This window comes from Condylura cristata, unplaced genomic scaffold, assembly GCF_000260355.1.
Source record: "Condylura cristata isolate star-nosed mole 26May11 unplaced genomic scaffold, ConCri1.0 scaffold00011, whole genome shotgun sequence".
In the NCBI taxonomy this organism is placed as follows: domain Eukaryota; kingdom Metazoa; phylum Chordata; class Mammalia; order Eulipotyphla; family Talpidae; genus Condylura; species Condylura cristata.
Genome location: NW_004567112.1, coordinates 38,644,405 through 38,658,769, shown reverse-complemented (window position 1 = coordinate 38,658,769; position 14,365 = coordinate 38,644,405). Strand labels below are relative to the sequence as shown.

The 14,365-nt window shown below is 55.5% G+C and overlaps 1 protein-coding gene across 1 annotated transcript in view; it reads left to right on the top strand.

Annotated features, from left to right (window-relative positions):
• The window catches only part of PALD1 (phosphatase domain containing, paladin 1), a 67,187-nt gene that overhangs the window by 36,787 nt on the left and 16,035 nt on the right, over positions 1-14,365 (top strand). Inside the window, exons 3-17 of the mRNA XM_004680805.2 lie at positions 981-1,083; positions 2,230-2,409; positions 3,588-3,752; positions 4,562-4,722; positions 4,846-4,921; positions 5,692-5,843; positions 6,167-6,266; positions 6,476-6,580; positions 9,125-9,220; positions 9,646-9,774; positions 10,030-10,146; positions 10,218-10,373; positions 10,682-10,858; positions 11,943-12,083; positions 12,297-12,368. Of these exons, the coding sequence (XP_004680862.1) occupies positions 981-1,083; positions 2,230-2,409; positions 3,588-3,752; positions 4,562-4,722; positions 4,846-4,921; positions 5,692-5,843; positions 6,167-6,266; positions 6,476-6,580; positions 9,125-9,220; positions 9,646-9,774; positions 10,030-10,146; positions 10,218-10,373; positions 10,682-10,858; positions 11,943-12,083; positions 12,297-12,368 (1,930 nt within the window). The remainder of the gene's footprint in view (positions 1-980; positions 1,084-2,229; positions 2,410-3,587; positions 3,753-4,561; positions 4,723-4,845; positions 4,922-5,691; positions 5,844-6,166; positions 6,267-6,475; positions 6,581-9,124; positions 9,221-9,645; positions 9,775-10,029; positions 10,147-10,217; positions 10,374-10,681; positions 10,859-11,942; positions 12,084-12,296; positions 12,369-14,365) is intronic.

Below are 14,365 nucleotides of genomic sequence, written 5' to 3'. Positions count from 1 at the left end.
CCTGAAGGCAGAAGTTTTATAAAGAGGGTGGTTAACAGTGTCTCGTCGTCGTGTAGTTACAATCAGCATAATAGCTTTTGTGTCTTGAGTGTAAGAGTTCCCCTCGTTTGGCATATATGGAACTCTAGATTTGTTCCTGTGGGTTTCGTTCCAAATGGTCCCCTATGGAGGTTAGAACTACTCCTAGCAATAGTAATTATACTAACAAAAGCTTTCTGTGTGCAGAGTGCTGGACCAAACACTTCCATTCATTAGCACACTGAGTTTTCACAACAGTCCTAGGAGGTGGGAAGTGCTGGACATAGAACTGTAGGGAGAATTACTTCAAAGTCATGAACTTACCACGTGGTGGAGCAGGATGTGTGCCCAGACTATGTGGCCCCAAATTATCAGCATGTGGGGGATTGTTCTCAGAGATAATCTGAAGGAGGGTGCATTTGCGATTCAAGTAACCACTGAATAGGATAAACAAGATCCTATTACATGCTCTTCTAAACAAGAAAGAAGCTTCTCTTGAAGTCCAGGAGGTGCTCCAGGCTGGTATGGACGCTACATGTTCCACCAGACTCCTCATCTCTCGTTGCCCCGCCGTCACCAACATCTATTTTCCACCATGACTTCTGGAGGTTAGCCAGAGAGGAGAGAGAAGTGGAAGGCACACGCCTCCCCTTTCAGAAAATACCCTAGAAGTTGTACTTCTCACACTTCATTGGCCAGAACTTAATCACGTGACCACTAGTTGCAAAGGAGGCTGGGAAATGTAGTCTTCAACTGGACGCCTAGGCACAATACTGGGTTTCTGTTACTGAGGAAGAAAGGGAGACTGGATACTGGGGGACAGTAGGCAGTCTGCACTGCCACAGATGGGTAGTTGCAGGGGTGAGGGTGCGGTGGCCTTGCTGGAGGATCTGGTGAGGGTGGGATGGACCCTGGCCATGGAGGTTGTCTGACTTGATCTCCCTCCATTCTCTCCTTGACAGATACAACTGCAAGGAGGAGTTCCAGATTCATGATGAGCTGCTCAAGGCCCATTACACCCTGGGCCGGCTCTCTGATGCCACCCCCGAGCACTATCTGGTGCAGGTGAGGCCAACCCCGGCCCTTCCATCTCCCTGCCCCCTGCTAGCCTCTCCCCACTCCTCCTATCCTTCTCCCTCCCTCACCTCCCCCTTCTCTGCTGCACTGCCTCACCCCACCCTCCAGGGTCCTGCTCTTACTTCTTCTCCCCCCATTTCTCCTGCTTTGTCGCACTCCCTGGTCTTCTAGTTCACCCTCTCTCTGCCCCAGCTTACCCACAAGCTCTTCTGCAGAGCACCAGGGAATAGAGAGATGGCAATCTGAAAACCCCAGACCTCAGGCTGCTCCCCTCAAGCTGGGAATCTCCATCCCATTCTCTTTTGAGGTTTTAGAAGTTCTAAAGAAGCTTAGGTGTTTTCCTCCTGAAATATCCCCAGAAAGTAAAGTCCACGAGGACAGATCTATCCTGTTCACTGCTGAACAGTGCTTGGGTACCATGTAGGTGCTTAGTAAGTGAAGCATCATGGTTCAATTGTACTTGTTGAAAGAGTAGCTGGGAATTTCTGGTTTCTGAAAGAATGGATTCTTTCTTCTTATCTATCAGACAATGTAGGCGTGGGTCCTGCTGGAGGCAAGGGGTGGATAAGGGGGCACCCCCTTTTGCCCAGGAGTGAGCTGGTCCCTGAGTTCTGTCTTCCTCTCCTCTGTAGTCACAGAATCTGTTCGCCCCTATTGGGGTGTGCGTTGGGAAGGATGCCTTTACACCCCCAGAACTGCAAGGCATTATGAAATGGCTAGCACAGGTTTCCTCTGGCTGATTCCTGGTACCCCAGCTAGGAGTCCCCACTGGGACCCCTTCTTCATGCATTTCCTCTGGGAGTGTTTTCCATCTGAGGAGCTGCATGCCCTCAAGAACCACCTGTGGTTTCTTGCCCTTGGACTGCCTCTGTCTGTTCTTTCTTTAAGACCCAGCTCAGATGCCGCCTCCTACATGAAGTCTTCTCTGATATACCCTTGGGAAGAGTTGTCTTTCATTTTCCTGTACTCTGACACCCTTCCTGGGATCTCAGTTGGTCATGCAGTTTGTTTCCAATTTCCGGTCTTCTCTACCCCCTCTTCCTGCTCTCTGTCCCCTGAGACCCAGGACAGAGCCCCATCTGTAGATGTCACTGAGTCATCTGAGTGACCTCCCTGTGGCTTTCCTTCTGCCAGGGACGCTACTTCCTGGTGCGGGATGTTGCTGAGAAAATGGACATGCTGGGCACAGTGAAAAGCTGTGGGGCCCCCAACTTCCGGCAGGTGCGGGCCGGGCTCACCGTGTTTGGCATGGGACAGCCCAGTCTCTCAGGGTTCAGGCGAGTCCTTCAGAAACTCCAGAAGGATGGGCACAGGGTAAGTATGAGCATTTCCAGCCAGGGGTTAGCCTCCCCGATCGGGGAGTGGGGGCTCCTTGGGAGAGGTGCTTCAGAGTCTCTAGTAGGGTCTCTGCACATGCTGGCCAGGGTGTCTGGTAACCTGGACCAGGCCCTGCTACACCCTGAATGCCACGGAGGCCATTGTGGTTGGCATGGTTGGGAAATTCTGGGTGAAATTCTGGGGACTGGGGGAGCCCTGAGGTCAGAAGTCCCTGCATCTACTTTGAGAAGTTCTGAGGAAGTGAGAAGGGGGACAGGGTGACCAGAGAGGTTCAGGCCATTATGAGCGAGCCAGAGGATGCCCATCACCACTAACTCTTGTATCTTCATGTCAACCTCAAGGCGGGGCAGTTATCCTCCTGCTTTACAGAGAGAAACACTGAGGCCCTGAAAGAAGGTCCACACTCATGCGTGTGTCCCCAAACCCAAACCCAGACATCTGGACCCTGAGGACCTGCTTTTAATGCCTCCTCTCTGCTGCCTGAAGTCACAGTGGAGTTTCGAGCATCTTTAGGACAAAGGCTGAGGGTTGTCTCTGACTGCAGACTTGGGAGCAGCCTGCATCACATCTGACCCGGGGCTAAGATGGAGAGGCCTCTGTGGGCCAGAGCGGGGTGGGCGCTTCGGGGTACACGGGTTCCATCCTCCCATCTTCACTCCAGTTCCTACTCTGCCCACATGCCTGCCCCCGGCTGCCCCTGCCTGTCTCGTGCCTAGTGAATGAATGATCGCATGGTGTGTGTGGGGGATTCATTACTTCAGCTGATATCTACTAAGCCCCTGATTTATCCAGGGTTCTGTGCTGGGAATTGAGGGGTCATGGAAATAACCAGGACATGCCTACCTGTGAGGAACAACAGTACTTTACAAAGGGAGAAAAGATGTATGTGTTGATAATGTTAACACAAAGCAAGAATTAATGCCCTGGGATTCAGATGAAGGACTGTTGGCTCTGAGAGGCAGGAGTGTTGGGGTGAAGTAACCCTTGGAGTAGGCTTGGGGTTACTTCAGGTTCAGGATTCAGGTTACAGGGACGGGGTGGGGTGATGGGACTTGAGGAACGGCGCGTGTCCCGGTCCAAGGCTGGGAGATGAACAGAGGACGGGTGTCCTTGCCAGTGGTGGTGAGGGCGTCCTCTCTCCTGGGCTCTGGCAGGAATGCATCATCTTCTGTGTGCGGGAGGAGCCCGTGCTGTTTCTGCACGCCGAGGAGGACTTTGTGCCCTACACCCCTCGAGATAAGCAGAACCTTCGAGAAAACCTTCAGGGTCTTGGATCTGGAGGCGGGGTGGAGAGCTTGGAGCTGGCCATCAGGAAGGAGGTGAGGGCTGGTAGGGTGGGGGCCCCCATTCCTCCATGGGCCTCAGGTAGCTGAGCTGAGACCCACCCACAGCCCAGCTTTGCTCTTTTGTCCTGCGTGTCCTCGCTGACTTCCACACCCCTCTCCGTACCCCTCTGGTGTTTCTGCCCTGATTGGGCGAGTGGCTGACTTCATAGCCAGCTCATGAGTACCCAGAGGGAGGACTTCCTGATCTGACCGTTTGCACACTATTCCTCACTCTGCTCTTCTCCACACTCAGCATCCTTATTTAGAAGTGGCCTGGGGCTGTGAAAGGCCTAGGTTAGAAGTCCCCAGACTGAGGTAGAGTTGAGCTTTGGGCCCGAGGTGAGGTGCTTTTCTCCTTGGGCTCCTGCTTCTGAGGTTCCTCTGCCTCCTCCCACAGCATGGAGACTTGTCAAGGCCTTAGAGGCTGTTGACACACCATGAAGGTGCATAAGTGGGCTGTGGGTGGGCACGGTGTCCCAGAGACCCCCATGCTAGGGGGGCAAAGCCACTCTGGCCACCGGTCATCACCGTTTCAGGCCTCCTTTTCCCAGCTCCCAGGTGACCGCGCCTCGGTGTGGGCCTTCTCAACTTGTGGAGGGGGCTGGCTGCCCTCGGGTTGGTGGCCACCCCCACTTCCTCTTAGCACCCAGGGCACAGAGTGTGCCACGGGCCTTGTAGATCCCTCTGGAGGAAAGGCAGTCTGCCCCTCTCTCTGTGGTCCAGTCCTTTCAGAGCTCAGCCGGGAAGATTGAGAGGGAGCTCAAGGCCCATCCTGACCCTCTGGCCCCTACAACTCCATGTAGATCCACGATTTTGCCCAGCTGAGCGAGAACTCATACTATGTGTACCACAACACCGAGGACCTGAGAGGCGAGCCCCATGCTGTGACCATCCGGGGTGAGGATGATGTGCACGTGACCCAGGAGGTGTATAAACGACCCCTCTTCCTGCAGCCCAATTACAGGTACTGTGGGCCGGTGCGGGCGGCTCTGGGCCTCCAGGGACCCCCGGTGCTGGGAGAGGTGGGTGCTGGGGGGCTTCACGGGTGTGTGGCCTGCTTGATGGACTGCTTCCCTTGACCTGGCAGGTACTACCGCCTGCCTCTGCCAGAGCAAGGAGCCCCCCTGGAAGCCCAGTTTGATGCCTTTGTCAATGTCCTCCGGGTAAGAGGGAGCGGAGGGTGTTACTGGGGCACCGGGGGAGTAGGGCATCTGCCTGGAGAGTTGGTCAGTGTCTAGGTCCTGTCCCCACAGAGCTGCTCAAGGGGGGCGTGGCACTTTCCCAGCGTTACTCAGAGTAAGGCCTTGTAGGTGTGGTGTGTGGGGTCCATTTGTCAGTGGTGTGGGCATCTGTGTTCTCTAATGACCCAGTCCAGCAATGACCATCTGGAGGGCAGGACTTCGGCCCCGGCTTGGCTGCTAACTGGTGTATGGCCTTGGACAAATCTCCTGCCCTCTCTAGACTTCTCGTTCCTCACTTCTCTACCGGAGTTCAACATTCTCACTCTGTAGTCTCTTCCTGTGGTGTCTCTGTCCCAACCCCTTCATTACTGAATTTGCATTATTTCATTCTCCTCTCACAGGAGCTGCTAAGTAAGGCCATGCCTGCTCTGAGCAGTCCTCACATCTAAAGCCTCGCTGAGTGCCCCACTCTCCCCTCCCCCCACCTACCCTACTCCTAGCCTCTAATCCTCACCCACCCGGCCTGGGGAGGAGGCAGGGCTTAGGCTACTCTGCTGGGGGTGTGAGGGGTGAAGAGACCAGGCTGTGGGGAAGACGCTGAGCCTCCTGCCTGTAGGCCTCACCCTGCTGCAGACTGTGGGGTGGGGGTGGGCTGAGGTTATGAAACACCCCCCTTCCCCCCAGACCAAACTGGGGCCTCAGCCAATGGTTTTCCAGTCATGCTGTTGCTGATCTTCGTGGTCTTGCCCCAGGAGACCCCCAGCTTGTTGCTGCTCCGAGACTCCCATGGGCCTCCTCCTGCTCTCCTCTTCAGCTGCCAGACGGGTGTGGGCAGGACCAACCTGGGTATGGTCCTGGGCACCCTCATCCTGTTTCACCACAGTGGGACTGCCTCGAGACCAGAGTGAGTGGCCTGGGGGCCTCGAGTCCCAAGGGACAAGGAGAGGGCCACCCTGGATGATGGGATGTATTGGGGTCCAGAGCCAAAACTGGAGATTGGGCATCGGGGGTTCATTTCCTGTCAGACTTGCCAGGGACCTTGAGAAAGCCACTGGGCCTTAGTTTCCCCGTAGGGGAAAACTCCCCTGGCCTCTGGCAGCCTGATTTGGAGTGAAGACTGGGGGTCTCCAACTGCCTCTCAGTGGCCATCTGAATGCGCGAGGAGTGCATTGGGGCTGTCCTGGAGGCTTCTGGGAGCTGCTCACTCTGTTGCCCCCTGCCTTGAAGGGCTGTCTCCCCACAGACCAAGCCACTCCCCATGGAACAACTCCTGGTGATCCAGAACTTTCTACACATGGTGCCCCAGGGGAGGAAGATAATGGAGGAGGTAAGCCAGGGAGCTGGGCACCAGCTGAGGCAGGGGCAGTGGCAGACATGACTCCTCCAGGGTGGGGCTGCTTCCTGCCGGGGTCCCCTCCCCCTTCTCAGCCACTCATTCTTTCCTCCCTCTCGTCTCTTCCCTTCCCTGCTATGGTCCCACACCCTGTCCTCTCCTTGCTGCCGTCCCTGCGGCCCTGTCCTGGTCCCTGATACCAGGTGGACAGAGCCATCACCGCCTGTGCAGAGTTGCAAGACCTGAAGGAAGTGGTCTTGGAAAACCAGAGGAAGCTGGACGGCGTCGGGCCAGGCAGCCCAGGGCAGGTGAGCATGAGCGCCTTTGCTCTGGCTGTGCCTACGGCCTCATTTTGCTAGAATGGTCGCTGGTTTCTCTCAGACTGACCTTTCCTGGTTGTTCCTTCTCCCAGGAGAAGAGCAGCTTTCAGAGGAAGGAGAGATAGAGTTGGACTTGCAGAAGGACACGGACAAGGAAGGGGGGATGTTTACTTTTCCTGGCCAGAATAAACAGGATGGAGAAAGGGGCTGCTGGCGGGGCCTGGGGACTAATACTGCACAGACAGCTTGGAGCTCCCTGGCCAATAAAATGCTTGGTGTTTCTTCGGAAGGCCGGGTGGGGTCTGGCCTGCTGCTTCTGGAGGAGCGCTGGACTCTGGACTGTCTTAGCCGTGCTGCCCCACGTCCTGGGGAGAGGCTTGACAGTGTCTGCACGCGATGCACAGGAGGAATTGAGACTGCACAGCTGTCTTTTTATTGTAGATAGCTTGCTTTTATTAGACTCTTTTATTTATTTTTAAATAATATAATAGCTTCTTTTTACATCATTTTGTGCCTTTTTCCATCTCAGTTGCAGTCCCATTAGGCTTCCCAGCACCAAATCACCCCTGTGCCATCACCATAGTCCAGTGCATTTCCCTCCCCCCACTGTTTTTGATCCCATTCCTCACTCCACCCCCATAAAATGTCTCTGTATATAGTTGTTCATCATTATCATTATTTCTTCCCTGGTCCTTTATACTCCTGCTATGAGTGAAGCCGTCTGGTATTTTTCCTTTTCTTCTCCAGTTCCATCCATGTTGCTGCAAAAGTCATGTGTTTTCTTTTTTGATTGCTGAGTAATATTCCATTTTGTATATGTGCCACATCTTTTTAATCCAGTCATCTACTTTTTGGCATTTGGGCTGTTTCCATGTCTTTCCAATTGTAAATAAAGCAGCAATAAACATGGGGGTGCAGTTTGAATCAGTGTTTTTGTGTCTTTTGGGTAGTTACCTAGGAGTGGGATTGCTGGGTGATCTGGTAAAACTGCAGAGCTTTTTATTTAAACACATAAAAGCATCTTTTAAATCCTATAGGCTATAATAAAAAATCAAGAATTTAGAAAAAGGATAAAAATCACCCATAATCCCAGCACAGCAGCGGTGAGCTTTCAGGACTGGCTTCCTCCCTGTTTTGTTTATGGGGTTCTGTGAAGGGCACTGCAGTACACGTTTATATCCCGTTTCCCTGTGTTGTAGCCTTTGGGCTGTGGGACTAAGCCCAGTTTCCAGATATCACTGACTAACCCGTCTGCCTGAGTTCAACTCCTGGCCTGCTGCCTAGGTGTGTGGATGTGGACAACCAGCTTTGTCGCTCTGTGCCTCAGTTTCCCCACTTGTAAACTGGAGCCACTAATAATGTGCCTGTTGGCTTGTTGTAAGGATTAGGTGAGATAAGTTGCTTAAGGATCGCAGAAGGGAGCCTGATTCACAGCAGGTGTTCTTGGCACATCACCTGCCAGGATTCACTAAACAGGTTCATCTTGTTGAACAGTTGAGTTGCTTCCAGTTCCTCATCAGTATACATATGTTTGTGTGAGCACCTTCATGAAAATGAGTCTTTTGTGTATTGGGGACTTTTTTCCTTTAGCCTAGATTAGGGGTTGGCAAACGACGGTCATGGGCCAAATCCAGCCTTTGACTTTGTACATAAGTTTTGTGGAAAAATAGTCCTAGCCATTCCTTTATGTCCTGTCTGCAGCTCCCTTATGTTGAAATGGCAGATTGAGCAATTGCAACAGAGACCATGGAGACTGCAGCCTGGAGTGTTTACTGTCTGGCCTCTTATAGAAAGAGTTTCTCAACCCCCGATCCAGATGCCCAAAGATGGGGTTCAACTTTATCAGTGGGCATGACCTTTTCTTTGGGCATGTAAATTTCACTTGTCCTTCACTGACCCAGCAGAACCCTGAAGGCTGAGACAAGGCCTCTGAGATTCTCTCAATAATCCTCTACTCAGAGACTGCTGGGCTGGAGTTAGGACCCTTGTTTGGGGACTGAGCTCTGTCCGCCATCAGCTGTGTGGCTTTGAGTGAGTCTGCTCATTTCTCGGGGCCTGTTTCTCCTTGGAGAATCTGTGTCCCCTGGGAGCACTGATGTGATGTGGGGTCACTCTGTCTTCTGCTTGGGAGGTCGTAGTTCTTAAGTGCGGGCTCTGGCTCAGAAAAGGATGTTTATACACTCGCTGCTTGATTTAACACGGTAGATGCGGGTCCATAGCCCTGCATGGTGGTGATCTAGAAGCAAAGGAGGGGAGGGGAGCTCTACCAGACTTTGGGTGCAGAGTACTACCCTACAGGGAGAACTGTAGTGACTGGTATATCCACCAGCAGCTTTTCGTGCGTCCCGGATGGACTGTAGCAAGTGGGGCTAGGGTTAGACGCTTGGAGAATTTCTAGTTGGGCCGAACTGTGTTATGAAGTGAGTGATAGTTTGTCTCTGGGGATCCCAGAGGCTCAGTTGTGTCTCTTGGGGATGGAGATGGGCTGCTCTAAGCAGCTCCAATCTACTGCTCCATCCTCTTTCTTCTCAGGGAAGTAACGGCCAGAATGGTGTCCAGCAGAGGGCGCTGCAGAGTCTGGAGCGATATTTCTACCTGATGCTGTTTAACTATTATCTCCATGAGCAGGTGAGACTGGGGTGATCAGAGCCACGATCCTTTCTCCAGGGGCCCCTCCAGCCCTCCCTACCATGAAGACTTGCATGGGAGCCTACAAGGAACCCCCATAAACCTGGGGAGGAGAGTGGGGACATGTGTATGGGTTCCAGAGGAAGGCTGTGTGAGAGAGGCAAGGAGAGGCTCAGATAGCAGGGTGGTCCCTGCCAGGTAAAGGATGGCCCACTCCTGTCTCCCCTGGGCCCCTGCTCTGTACCCATCCAGGCCTCAGGACCTGGTAGGATCTTGCTTTGGATGCCCTGGTCTGAGTTTCCCTCCTACTCGTTCCTGCTCTGAGCTATGAAGGGTGTCTCTTGGTCTCCCCTACCTTGGGGTGGGGGGAGCTTGGGATGGCCCTGTGCCCCTGAACTCCTGTCTTTCTCCGCCTTGGGCCGCAGTACCCGCTGGCTTTTGCCCTCAGTTTCAGCCGCTGGCTGTGTGCCCACCCTGAGCTGTACCGTCTGCCTGTGACACTGACCTCAGTTGGGCCTGTGGTCCCCCGGGACCTCATCGCCCAGGGCTCCCTGGTGAGTGTGTCTGGCTGTCTGGGAGGATGGAAGTGGGTGTGGGCTGGTCTTTGAGCCTCAGCCTCTTCAAGGAGAGCCTGAGCCTCTTCTCATCTGGAGAATGGGGCCCGACCCTCTTCTCGCCAGGGCGTTGATAAAGCTCCTCGTGTGCAAAAGGAGTTTGCAAACTATAAAGTGCAGGGTACCCCCTCTCCTGCACACCCCTCTGGGGCCAGGCTCTGGGGTGTGGTACCAGTCTTGCTGCTCTCCCCACAGAAGGTGGATGATCTCGTCTCCCCAGACACACTCGGCACCCTTAGAGAGATGGATGTGGCGAACTTCCGGCGGGTACCCCGCATGCCCATCTATGGCACGGCCCAGCCCAGTGCCAAGGTAACCGTCCTAGAGGTCTGGGGTAGTGGCAGGGGGTCGAGCCCTTTCCCTGACCATGTCTCTCCCCCCAGGCCCTGGGGAATATCCTGGCCTACCTGACGGACGCTAAGAGGAAGCTTCGGCACATTGTGTGGGTGAACCTGAGGGAGGAGGCCGTGCTGGAGTGTGATGGGCACAGCCACAGCCTGCGGCCCCCTGGGCCCCCCCTGACCCCTGACCGGCTGGAGGTGAGCGCTTGTGCCTTCTACACACCCCTTCCTTGGAGGCCTGCTGGGAAACTGGTCTGCTAGGAACTTCAGAAGGTGGATCCTGCTCCTGCCATACAGGTGGAGAAGCTGAGCCCTGAGAGGAGTCATCTCAGAGAGTGGCCCTCTGGCACCTCCCTGTTCCAAGTCTGGCTGTGACCTGTAGGCTTGGCAAGGGGCAGAGATGCACCCAGAAGCCTGGGCTGGCCCTGGCCAGAGCAGGCTCCCATCTTTCGGGACTGACCTGCGGCGGCCTCAGTGGCTGTGTCCTCTGTCCCACCCTGTCCTAGAACCTGGAGACCCAGCTGAAGGCCCACCTGAGCATGCCAGGCACAGAGGGCCCCCGCGCCCACAAGTTCCAGACATGCCTCACACCGCAGGAGGTCTTCAGCCAGCACCGTGGGGCCTGTCCTGGCCTCACCTACCACCGCATCCCGCTGCCAGACTTTTGTGCCCCCTGTGAAGAGGTGAGGTGCCACGCCAAGGTGTCCCTCCCGGGTAGGCGAGGCCTTGCCCTGGCCCGCCCCCTCTGGCCTGGGCCTTGGCTGTGGGCTCCTGGGAGGCAGTGGGAGCTTATTCCACAAAGCTTCTAGGGTGACCAAGTGGCTAATTCACATCATGTCCAAGTTTCTTGTTTGTGTGTATGCACAGGGGTGTTTATCGTGTGTTGTAGGTGTGCCTCGGGCGAGCATGTCCACAGCGTTTGTGGTGTGTGTATCTTTGCTGGGGATTTTGTTTGGATGCGTCTCTGCCATTGTGAGCTGTGTGTATGTGTGGTGCGATCTGTCTGTGGCGTCTGTGACTGACCCACTGTCTTCGGGTGTCTTCTGGGGAGTCGTGTGGTGCGATGTGCATCCAGGCTTTGTGGAGGAGGCCGTGGGGAACGCTTGCGTGTGCCTGAGGGGGGCTTGCGTGTCCTTGTGGTATCTGTGGGCTCGTGTCTTCATGGGCGTCTGTGTGTGTCTGTAGGGCGTGGATACTGTGTGCCTGTGTCGCCCATGGTTGTTTTGGGGGACCTGTCTGCGTGCCTGTGCCTGGTGTGTGCAGGGCGGGTGTCGGGCTCCCTGTGGGAGGTGGGGAGACCAGGGCTTGACTTCTGGCCTCACTTTGGGGGTGGGTCTCCTTGCCCATGGCTGTCCCCGGTGCCTGTTCTCTGCAGCGAGGGGCTGAGGTCTGGACCTGAGCTCAGCCTGGGTCCTGGTGGGGTCCAGTCTAGAGGGGTCCCCATGCAGCCTATGGAGTACAGCACATGGGAGTGTGTCCTGCCCGGACAGTGGGCATGGTGGGCCCCCGTGTGTGTGTTGGCTCACATGTCCAGTCCTGGTCCTTGCGGTGGGGTTCCAACTGTCCATGGGGGCTTGGGGCGGGGGGCCGGTGTTTGCACACACAGCGACTTGTGTGTGTGCAGGGAGTGGCATGTGAGTGTACAAGTTTGTGAGCCTGGCAGTGACAGGCCCGGGGGGAGCCTGGGGGTGCCTTTGGAGGGGCGGCCCCCTTGGGGGGGTCTGTGCAGCAGGAGCCGCTGCTGATCCACACCTTGATCCCACACAGGACTTTGACCGGCTGCTGGCGGCTCTGCGGGCTGCGCTGGCCAAGGACTCAGGCACCGGCTTTGTGTTCAGCTGCCTCAGCGGCCGGGGCCGGACCACCACCGCCATGGTGGTGGCTGTGCTCACCTGCTGGCACATCCAGGTACCAGAGACCTGTCACGTGGGGACAGGGGCCACTCAGGCTGTGTGGGCACTTGGTCCCTGGGAAAGTGTGGGGGCAGAGATGGTGAATGGTGTGGTCCAGGAACCCCGTCCCAGCCACCCCGGGCAGGGCAAGTGGGACTGGCCGAGCACTGGCGTGTGCTCCCGACATGGGGGAGGAGGGCTCCCCATCCCAACGACTGTGCTCCCTCAGGGCTTCCCCGAGGTGGGCGAGGAGGAGCTGGTGAGCGTGCCTGATGCCAAGTTCACCAAAGGCGAATTCGAGGTGAGCACTCCCGTTGGGGCCCCCGGAGATGCCTGGGGAGGGGAGAGGGTGAACCTTGCTGGCAGTTCTGGGGAATCCTCAGAGCTGTCCCCTCGCCACCCCCTCGTCACCCTCTACCTGTTTCTCAGAAGAGCAAACCAAGGTGCAGGGCCGCTTAGTTCTGGGGTCCTGGCAAGTGGCTGCTGGAAAAGGGGGCTGGACCCCACCCTACTGGCTGTGCTGCAGGGTTGCTGTGTGGCTGTGGGGGGGGGGAGCACCCTCTGCTGGGTAAGGTGGCCGTGGCCTCCTAGGAACCTGCAGTCCAGCTGTGGCTGGTGATCGCGGGGCGAGCTTCTGCCCCCGTCCCTCTGTTCCATTTTGGCTCATGGTGCTGGGTGGGCATCTCAGATTTAGTCGTGACTGCTTTGCGCACCTGACATCTCCCAGCAGAGCAGGTGAAAGTGTCCAGTCTGACAGGCGGGAAACGTGGAGCTCAGAGCTGGTCCTGTAGTGCTGGTCGCTGGTGTAGTGCTTGGCACCTGGCCAGGCACCCTCACCTGCCCTCCCTGCTACTCGCCCTCCACGTCACCAAGCTCTTTCAGCCTCCGAGCCTTTGCCTGTGCTGTTCCCTTGTCCTGACCTCTGCTCTCTTGTTCTCTCGGGTATCCACTGATGCCTTCCTTTTATAGCAAAATGTATAGGATAGAGTTTCCCATTTTTAACCATCTTTGAGTGGACAGTTCCGTGGCATTGTTACAGGGTAGCCCAGAGAGGACTGGGCCGCCTGTCTGTGGGGTCTCACCCGTGCTCACAATTCAGTTACACTGCAGGTACACACAAAAGGGTCAATAACGGGTTTATTTACAAAAGGGGAAAGGAATAGGAAACAACCCAGGAAGAGAGAGCGGGATACAAAGTAACTGGAATACCTTAGGGCCGGGCTGATTGAACACACGGAGTCACGCAGCCGTAGAACCCCTTCCTGAGCGAGAGAGCGCGAGATGCAATCCACACCCTATTTATCCCCCAAATATCCCAGAATTCCTGCTAGCTCCGCCCTTGGGTCCTCGCAGTTCTCTCCCTGGTCCTGCTGGGAGTTGTAGTTTCCAGTCACTGGAGTAGGGGGTAGGGTCCAGAAAGCTGGAGTAGGGGGAGGAGTCCATAAGGCTCTGCACAGTCCCTTTAGGACATCCTTCCCCTTAACAGCACTAAGGACCACACTCTGCTGTGCAGCCATCACCACCATCCTCCAGAACTTTTTCCATCCTCCCAAACTGACCGGACTCTTGAATACTAACTCCCCGCTCTCCCCTCCTGCACCCCCCATAGCTGCTGCTCTACTTTCCGTGTCTGTGGACTTGATGTCTCTGGCTACCCCACATAGGTGGAGTCACCTGGTGCTTGTCCTGCCGTAGCTGCTTATTTCAACAGCCCTGTGCCCTCAGGCTTCGTCCATGCGGTAGCCTGTGTTGGCGCTGCCTTGTGTAAAGCTGAGTTATATCCACTCTGTGCATGGGCCCCCTATTGGGTGTCCATTCACCACTGGCGGACAGTGGGCGCTCTTCTCCTCTTGGCTGTTGTGAATAATGAAACAAAAGTTCTGCTTGAGGCTCTACTTGTTTTGTTTTTTTTTTTAAATTTATTTATTTATGCATACAAGAACAGGGGTACAGGCCGGAGGTGCAGCGGGTGAGAGGTTTCACCAGAGACAGAGTGGGGAGCAGAACAGGCAGATGGACACTGCTAAGAGGAGCAGCAGGCGGGTCAGGAGAGGTCTGCGGGGCCATGTGGGTCACCTCCCTGGCCAGGGATCGAACTGTCACTGCAGTGGCTGCGATAGCTTCATAGTGCTGCCCTTTAACCCCTTGCACCACCACCAATTAAAAGTCTCTATTTTTTTTTTTTTAAAGATTTATTTATTTGTGCATACAGAGCTGGGGTACAGGCCAGAGGCTCAGGGGCGGCGAGAGGCTTCACCAGAGACAGAGTGGGGAGCAGAACAGGCAGATCGACGAAGT